The sequence below is a fragment of the Panulirus ornatus genome, chromosome 29 (assembly GCF_036320965.1).
Source record: "Panulirus ornatus isolate Po-2019 chromosome 29, ASM3632096v1, whole genome shotgun sequence".
NCBI classification, from domain to species: Eukaryota; Metazoa; Arthropoda; class Malacostraca; order Decapoda; family Palinuridae; genus Panulirus; species Panulirus ornatus.
The window spans coordinates 17,532,242-17,541,872 of NC_092252.1; the positions used below are offsets into that span (position 1 = coordinate 17,532,242).

Genomic DNA, 9,631 nt, shown 5'->3' on the forward strand with positions numbered 1-9,631 from the left:
CAAAGACCTAGATAGGGGCCTTGGGAGGCCAAGGTCCTCAGCTTGCTTATCTTCATTGGATAACCAACTAGTATTTAGAATAGCTTAGTAATTTATTTGAAGATATTCAGCAATCGAAATGTTTTAGGAATATATCATCACAAACCACCCTGCTTTGAATGTGGTAAATGACTTGCAGCATAATATTGTTATATGTATTTCATTTTTATCTTACATCACCATATTTGATAGTGGATATCCACCATTATTAGTGTGTTAATGAAGAATACATATATTTTTATCACTATCATCGAGACATGGTAGTGTGAAGAGTAATGTCGATACACACTCCAACTGAGAATCCAGATTAAGGGTATCAGTGATCTAGTATATAAGAATGTATGTGCACTTCTGTTGTAGCTGTTTTGATGAATATGATCTGTAATGTTCTCATATAAGTAATACTTTTATTTGAAAGAGTTCTTCAAGAATAATGTAGAGGTTGTTATTATTATATGGCAAGTTGGGTGTTACACATTACAAGACAAGGATGGTTTTTTTCATACTAATGGTGTTTGATTGTGTTATTCAAAGAATTTCTGAAGGCTTTGCTTGTGGGTGAGAGAGTAAAATATGTAAAACTTAGCTCTAATTTTTACTTTCTAGGTATTAGCCTTAGATTGCAAGATTCAGGAGATCAGCAAAGAGGTGTTTGAGAAGAAATCATTGCTGGTGCTTGGACGTGGTTACAACTATGCTACCTGTCTTGAAGGTGCCCTGGTAAGTAGTTGATACAAGAAAGATGTTTCATTTCTGTGTGACATATAACTTATAATAGTATGGGGCTTGCTTAGACAGTGCATTGTCAAGGTGAGAGGGGAAATGTTTCGTTCTTATAGACATGGAAAGAATAATTATGCAAAAGAAATAGCATAAGAATATAAATGGAAGTGGTAGGTGGCTTAAGAAAACCTACCCTAATGTGAGACAGATTCTTTCTGAATTTGAAGGCTGCCTAGACTGTAGGATAACAGTAAATCCTTCATCCATTATTGTTGAAGAGCAAAAAATCATGATTTTTTGGCCAATACCTGAATCAGTATTTATTTTCAACACTATCACCAGAAATTTTGAAGTGGGAAGGTAGGGAAAGGCATATCCAATGTGAGTCTGAGATATCTGTGTAGGTAACACAACCCACCTTGTGTCATAGGAATTTTTCAGCATAAGATGTGGTAGCTACTGAAACTGGTGCTAGACTACACATAATGTGAAGGTGAGGCCGAAAGTGGATAAACTATCTAAACATTCTGAGAGAAAACATACGATACATGACATAATCGTACATAGCAACAGATGGCTATTGAGGCTGATGGAATTCCTGCAATTTCTTACAGATTTCTGAAGGAAATATTGGCCCACTGGAAGTTCCTGGCAAACAGTAGAAGCTTTGTGTAAATTAACCATTTAAGATGAAATTGAAACAACAAAAATGTAAAAGTGAAAAACTGGATGTTCACTAAAAGTTCATGGTGCACATTGCACAAGAAGCTTGCTTGTTGGATTAGTTGTCTTATCTCTGATATGTGATGTGAAACCTTGATTTTGCCAAGGTCATAATAAGTATCAAAAAATGAGAGCAGAAGATATTCTTTTGCAAGTGAATATGGAGGTAGGAATAGGTACTTTAATCTCACATGACAAATCACTTATGCATGCAAAAGGAAAAAGTAATAAATGCTTCAGGTAGTGTAAAAGGTCACGTTTCACTATATCTCACTGAGCATGAAGTTAGGAAGTTTGAGGAGAGCAAGAGTCCGGAAGCACTGCATCTATCCACATGTCAGTTCTTGATGCTACCTTGATCACGTGGGAAATTGTATGTATGAATATATGTATATATTATTATTATTATGATTATTATTGTTATTATTCTTGATTGCTATTTTCCACATCAGCATCAGTGAGGCAGCGCCAAGAAACAGACAAAGAACAGCCCATTCACTCATACACCCAGACACACATTTATTTATTCATTTATTTTGCTTTGTCGCTGTCTCCCGCGTTAGCGAGGTAGCGCAAGGAAACAGGCGAAAGAATGGCCCAACCCATCCTCATACACAAATGTATACATACACGTCCACACATGCAAATATACATACCTATAAATCTCAACGTATACATATATATATACACTTTTTCTTTTCTTTTAAACTATTCGCCATTTCCCGCGTTAGCGAGGTAGTGCTAAGAACAGAGGACTGGGCCTTTTTTGGAATATCCTCAACTGGCCCCCTCTGTTCCTTCTTTTGGAAAATTTAAAAAAAAAACGAGAGGGGAGGATTTCCAGCCCCCCGCTCCCTCCCCTTTTAGTCGCCTTCTACGACACGCAGGGAATACGTGGGAAGTATTCTTAATCCCCTATCCCCAGGGATAATATATACACACACAGTACACAGATAATATACACACACAATATATATACACACACAATATATATACACACACAGACATATACATATATACACATGTACATAATTCATACTGTCTGCCTTTATTCATTCCCATCACCACCCTGCCACACATGAAATAACCCCCCCCTCCCCCCTCATATGTGCGAGGTAGTGCTAGGAAGACAACAAAGGCCCCATTCGTTCACACTCAGTCTCTAGCTGTCATGTAATAATGCACCAAAACCACAGCTCCCTTTCCACATCCAGGCCCCACAGAACTTTCCATGGTTTACCCCAGACGCTTCACATGCCCTGGTTCAATCCATTGACAGCACGTTGACCCCGGTATACCACATTGTTCCAGTTCACTCTATTCCTCGCACACCTTTCACCCTCCTGCATGTTCAGGCCCCGATCACTCAGAATCTTTTTCACTCCATCTTTCCACCTCCAATTCAGTCTCCCACTTCACCTCATTCCCTTCACCTCTGACACATATATCCTCTTGGTCAATCTTTCCTCATTCATTCTTTCCAAGTGACCAAACCATTTCAAAACACCCTCTTCTGCTCCCACGCATTCCTCATGTGTCGTAGAAGGCGACTAAAGGGGACGGGAGCGGGGGGCTGGAAACCCTCCCCTCCTTGTATTTTAACTTTCTAAAAGTGGGGGGGGGGAAATATATATATATATTTATATATATATTTTTTTCATACTATTCACCATCTCCCGCATTAGTGAGGTAGCATTAAGAACAGAGGACTGAGCCTTTGAGGGAAGTCCTCAGTTGGCCCCCTTTGTTCCTTCTTTTGGAAAATCAAAAACGAGAGGGAAGGATTTCCAGCCCCCTGCTCCCTTCCTTTAGTCGCCTTCTATGACACGTAGGGAACATGTGGAAAGTATTCTTTCTCCCTTATCCCCAGGGATAATATACATATATATATATATATATATATATATATATATATATATATATATATATATATATATATATATATATATATTTATATATATATTCCTGGTGAATTATATGGGAGGGTATTGATTGAGAGGGTGAAGGCATGTACAGAGCATCAGATTGGGGAAGAGCAGTGTGGTTTCAGAAGTGGTAGAGGATGTGTGGATCAGGTGTTTGCTTTGAAGAATGTATGTGAGAAATACTTAGAAAAGCAAATGGATTTGTATGTAGCATTTATGGATCTGGAGAAGGCATATGATAGAGTTGATAGAGATGCTCTGTGGAAGGTATTAAGAATATATGGTGTGGGAGGAAAGTTGTTAGAAGCAGTGAAAAGTTTTTATCGAGGATGTAAGGCATGTGTACGTGTAGGAAGAGAGGAAAGTGATTGGTTCTCAGTGAATGTAGGTTTGCGGCAGGGGTGTGTGATGTCTCCATGGTTGTTTAATTTGTTTATGGATGGGGTTGTTAGGGAGGTAAATGCAAGAGTTTTGGAAAGAGGGGCAAGTATGAAGTCTGTTGGGGATGAGAGAGCTTGGGAAGTGAGTCAGTTGTTGTTCGCTGATGATACAGCGCTGGTGGCTGATTCATGTGAGAAACTGCAGAAGCTGGTGACTGAGTTTGGTAAAGTGTGTGGAAGAAGAAAGTTAAGAGTAAATGTGAATAAGAGCAAGGTTATTAGGTACAGTAGGGTTGAGGGTCAAGTCAATTGGGAGGTGAGTTTGAATGGAGAAAAACTGGAGGAAGTGAAGTGTTTTAGATATCTGGGAGTGGATCTGGCAGCGGATGGAACCATGGAAGCGGAAGTGGATCATAGGGTGGGGGAGGGGGCGAAAATTCTGGGGGCCTTGAAGAATGTGTGGAAGTCGAGAACATTATCTCGGAAAGCAATTTGAACACTCACTCTTATCCCCTTTGCCTTTGTACAGTGGCACTATGCACGCATTCTGCCAATCCTCAGGCACCTCACCATGAGTCATACATACATTAAATAACCTTACCAACCAGTCAACAATACAGTCACCCCCTTTTTTAATAAATTCCACTGCAGTACCATCCAAACCTGCTGCCTTGCCGGCTTTCATCTTCTGCAAAGCTTTTACTACCTCTTCTCTGTTTACCAAATCATTTTCCCTAACCCTCTCACTTTGCACACCACCTCGACCAAAACACCCTATATCTGCCACTCTATCATCAAACACATTCAACAAACCTTCAAAATACTCACTCCATCTCCTTCTCACATCACCACTACTTGTTATCACCTCCCCATATATATATATATATATATATATATATATATATATATATATATATATATATATATATATTATCCCTGGGGATAGGGGAGAAAGAATACTTCCCACGTATTCCCTGCGTGTCGTAGAAGGCGTCTAAAAGGGGAGGGAGCGGGGGGCTGGAAATCCTACCCTCTCGTTTTTTTTTTAATTTTCCAAAAGAAGGAACAGAGAATTGGGCCAGGTGAGGGTATTCCCTCAAGGCCCAGTCCTCTGTTCTTAACGCTACCTCGCTAATGCGGGAAATGGCGAATAGTTTGAAAAAAAAAAAAAATATATATATATATATATATATATATATATTTTTTCATACTATTCGCCATTTCCCGCGTTAGCGAGGTAGCGTTAAGAACAGAGGACTGGGCCTTAGAGGGAATATCCTTTGAGGAAATATCCTCACCTGGCCCCCTTCTCTGTTCCTTCTTTTGGAGTATTAGAAAAATACGAGGGGAGGATTTCCAACCCCCCGCTCCCTTCCCTTTTAGTCGCCTTCTACGACACCCAGGGAATACGTGGGAAGTATTCTTTCTCTCCTTTCCCCAGGGATGATATGTATATATGGTTAGGGAGGTGAATGTAAGGCATCCCGCGTTAGCAAGGTAGCGTTAAGAACAGAGGACTGGGCCTCTGAGGGAATATCCTACATGGTTGCTTTTTGGGCTATGACAGTAAAGAGAAAAAATGGATGTGCATCTCCATACATTTTTAGAGTCTGGATCTTATTAATTCACCTTTTTTTCTAACTTTTGTTTCTATAGGGAATTTTTGCATAAGCCTAATCATCACATTTCTTACATCTAATTTCTTGTTCCCTCTGTTTCTTAAAGACAAGATTCTGAATAGCTTAAAATTTGTGTATGTGAAGGAAGTAGCATGTTTGGAGGGAAATTTTAATTTGAGAATGTGAATAAACCAACAGTTGGGGAAACAACAGGATGGAGAACAAAAGATCTATCAATAGGAAATAAAACAGATTTGACCTGATATATTTTCAACCTTCAATCTCCCAGGATTAGTATCTGTCCATTGATATGCCGTGAAATGTGAATTCATTCACATTTCATGTCTGTATTGTCTTATCTGATCACTTGAAAAAATCCCAACAGAAAATCAAGGAGATCACATACATGCATAGTGAAGGCATCCTGGCTGGTGAGCTGAAGCATGGACCTCTGGCTCTTGTTGACAAAGGCATGCCCATTATTATGATCTGCACACGGGACAATGTCTTTGTGGTAAGTTCAAAGACTTAGGTCTCATTATATATTTCTCTTGACTTTATACATCGCTATTAGGATTAATATATATCATACATTTGTGTGCTATATTTTGGTGCTCTATTAATGTCAATAGGCCTTTCCTGTCGTATGTTTCATGTCTGATCTAATTTGATAAGCTTATATGAAGTTATAATGGATTTTACTCTCAAATTAGGAAATAGCTTGACATGATTATATATATATATATATATATATATATATATATATATATATATATATATATATATATATATATTCTTTCTTTCATACTATTTGCCACTTCTTACTTATGACAACTATATTCTTTTTTTCCTTAGAAATGTATGAATGCTTTGCAACAAGTTACTGCTCGTGAAGGTCGGCCAATCCTCATCTGCAACAAAAATGATGAGGAACCTCAGAAGTATGCCTCCAGTGTTTTAGAGGTTCCCAAAACAGTGGACTGCCTTCAAGGTCTTCTAACAGTCATTCCCTTGCAGCTACTCTCCTATCACATCGCTGTTTTAAGGGGTTGCAATGTTGACTGCCCGCGAAACTTAGCAAAATCTGTTACAGTCGAGTAGTTAGTACTAACTCAATGTCGATACACTGCATTCATTTTGGACTTGCTCAACAATTCTTTGGTGTATCAGTAAAATATTAATAGTTAATTATGATATAAACCCCATGTACAGAATATTACACTTAACTGAATTGAATTGATATTCTAAGTAATGATTTTGAAAAAAGTAGTAGGGAAACTGCACTAAAAATAAAGATGCAAGTTTTTGAACTGCCAAAGAAATTGTTGATAAGTCCATCTGATTTGTAGTTAACATCTGTGATTGCTTTCCTCATATTTTTCTCACCATAATCTAGATTAATCTAGGTGGTACTTAGCTCTCTGGTCTTTCTTGTTCAATTTTTATTATTTTAAGTGTTTTCAGTGATTATCTGGAATTCTTCCCATGCTATCACTTTGATTGTCCAAGTATCATATCCTTCAGTATTTGCATTGAAATTTTACCCATAGTATGATACAGTATCATCATCAACAATACCATTACTCTGTAACTGATACAGGTATTAGGTGGAATTTCCTGTCAAAAGCTGGGTCAGTATATTCATTGAAAATTAATTAGCAAATTAGTTCTTTTCATCACTGATACAGCATTGGATAAAGGTTAATGGGTCAGTAAGTGGCTTGAATTAGAAGGGTATTTTCACTGCTATGGGACTTGCAGCTATCATGCAATGAAAAATGTTGAAGAAAATTATGCTGTTGGGCAAAACTTGTAATTTTGCTATTAATATTGTGCCCACAGATAAGTTTTGTAAATATGTATTTATAGTTAAAGGTTTATACTCATAAACTGTCAGTGGCTTCCATATTGTAAGAATAGTAAGATTTAAAAGCAGAATTTGCAACTGTGAATGCTTTTGTTAATGTGGCACTTTAATGATAAATGCACACATTGATGTATTTGACCACCATTGACACTAAAATTTCTGAATCCTCCACAATTGACACTAAAATTTCTCTATCCTATAATAAATTTAATCCAAAACTCTATCCAGGGGCAGTATCTGACCCATGAACACTGTAATTCATCAGAAATGCTGTTTAGTTTTCGTTTTTTGTAGTTGTAGCTAAAGATATCTAAAGCTGCTTCAAATTATTTCAGCTTGGCAGCTTTGGACATCAAATGAAGCTGTTTTTGAATAACAAAATATTTTGATTTCTTTCCATACATTGTCATTATACTCTTAAAAACTATTATGCTCCATACCTATAAATTCTTCCTCTCTGCACATACATTGTTTTCATGAATTACTATGAAAGTTGTACAAAATAGAGAAAATAAATGCAGACCCAGACTAAAACATTCCTGATGGTGACATCAAGAATATTAAATGCTACTGCAGTTAGTGCAATGCAGCATTTAGATTGAGCTCCCTTTCTGTCATGGATGTTGTGAGGTTTTTATATGAAAACATTTTTACTCAGCCTGTACTGTAAGAATTCATTGAAGGTGGGTTTGGAAATAAAATATGAATTCCCAAAAAACATGTTGCATTGATGTATCCCAAGACCATAAATAGGAATGCTGTATTCCTACCAAATGACCAATTGCCTCTGCAGGATAATGTATGGCACAAAATAACAAATAAAATTTCAGGTGTTTACCTTTGTGTCTTGAATTTATAAATTGTATTAATGTAACACATGATCCTTAAAGCTTTTGTGGTTATCTTTAAATCCATTCCCATTTACACCAGGTGGGTTAAGTGCATACTGCCTCATAGTTGTTGTATCTTGTGTCTTATGGAGACAAAAGAGCAAAGCTCTCCACATAATCTTCAGGGCTTTATAGTTATTCACTGTGAAAACTGCTGAATCATGATAGTTTCTATCCTTCATCCAACCTTTTACTCTTGCTCAAGAAATGACTGCATTTGACAAGCAAATTTCTGTGGCATAAGTGAAAATACTCTAAAACTTTAATCTTTACATCTTTTACCAAGGCCCTCATACAATCATTCGTATTACCATACATATTCAAAAAACTCTTTACTTGCCCATGTTCTGCTCAACTCTACTATTGCAGTAGGCTTGCATCCATTCACGTTTCTATCTTTTTCAAACCATTTATATTTTCATGCATGCATTTGCTTTCTATGTCTTTAATGTGTAGGCCATTTATCTTTAATACCAATATTTTTTATATTTCATGCCACCAAAACATTTTCACGTCTGAGAATGAATCACACTCACCTTCATTTCTGCAAAGCTATTCTTTGTAAAGTGAAGCATGCCTTCATGAAAGGAGAGGTTATTGACTTTTTCTTCTGTTCCTAAATCAAAAGCATCTACAATTCAATCTTTCCTCCTTTCTTCCATCCTGACCATCTATAGCTAACTCTAGCTGATAAAACTACTCATTTTGGTAATTTACTCTCCTCTGATTCTAATTCTACTCTGGATGATTTCCCAACATTCTCCTCATGCAGGCTCTTCCAAGTAGACAAGGCATAAAGTTCAGATGATATATTCCATTTAATCCCTAGGAAGTGTTCTTCTGAGCTTGCCTAGATTGTTTCTGCTTCAAAACCCAAACATTTTCCCTCTTCTTAGCAACTTACCTATGTGCAACTCACCCCTAAGAAAGGAGACCATTCTGAACATCCCAATTATTGCCCCAATGCTCTTAATTCTATCTCCAAAGTCTTAGAAACTCTTTTTACTTTCCTTTTCTCAAATGCTTAGCATTCCATTCCTTCTTTCTTTTCTGATCAGCAGTATGCTTTCACAAGTGAGGCAGAAAGTAAAGACAGGTACCTGGGCCAGAGGAGTGCAACTTGACAACTACAGAAGTACTAGCTCAATAAGCAGCTTGTCACTAACCCTCCCAATACCCAGGTGGGTAGTACTGGTAAATGTACCTCCTTGTTTGTTGGCTGCCTACCAACTACTACCTACTTCTGTTTCATTTCAAGTGCCATAATTCATTCCAAGGATAACTTAAACACATAGGGCTTAACCATATCCTCCACTCATTGTTCTACAGGTATTATTTTGACTACTGCAGTAGTGAGCTGTCAGGATGTGTCCTCTGCCACCAGAGAATATGCATTGAGACCAGCCACATGAAAACTGACAATCATAATATCTCCTTGTTCCCTTGAACAGCAAAGCTGTGGAAT

At 37.5% G+C, this 9,631-nt stretch overlaps 1 protein-coding gene across 9 annotated transcripts in view; it reads left to right on the forward strand.

The window, feature by feature from the left end:
- LOC139758166 (glutamine--fructose-6-phosphate aminotransferase [isomerizing] 2-like) overlaps nt 1–8,136 on the forward strand; it is a 100,242-nt gene extending 92,106 nt beyond the window's left edge. For all 9 annotated transcript variants that reach the window (XM_071679338.1, XM_071679341.1, XM_071679340.1 and 6 more), the window contains 3 exons: nt 646–759; nt 5,795–5,923; nt 6,265–8,136. In XM_071679338.1, the coding sequence (XP_071535439.1) occupies nt 646–759; nt 5,795–5,923; nt 6,265–6,510 (489 nt within the window). In that variant the 3' untranslated portion in view covers nt 6,511–8,136. The remainder of the gene's footprint in view (nt 1–645; nt 760–5,794; nt 5,924–6,264) is intronic.
- Nucleotides 8,137–9,631: the final 1,495 nt, after the last annotated feature.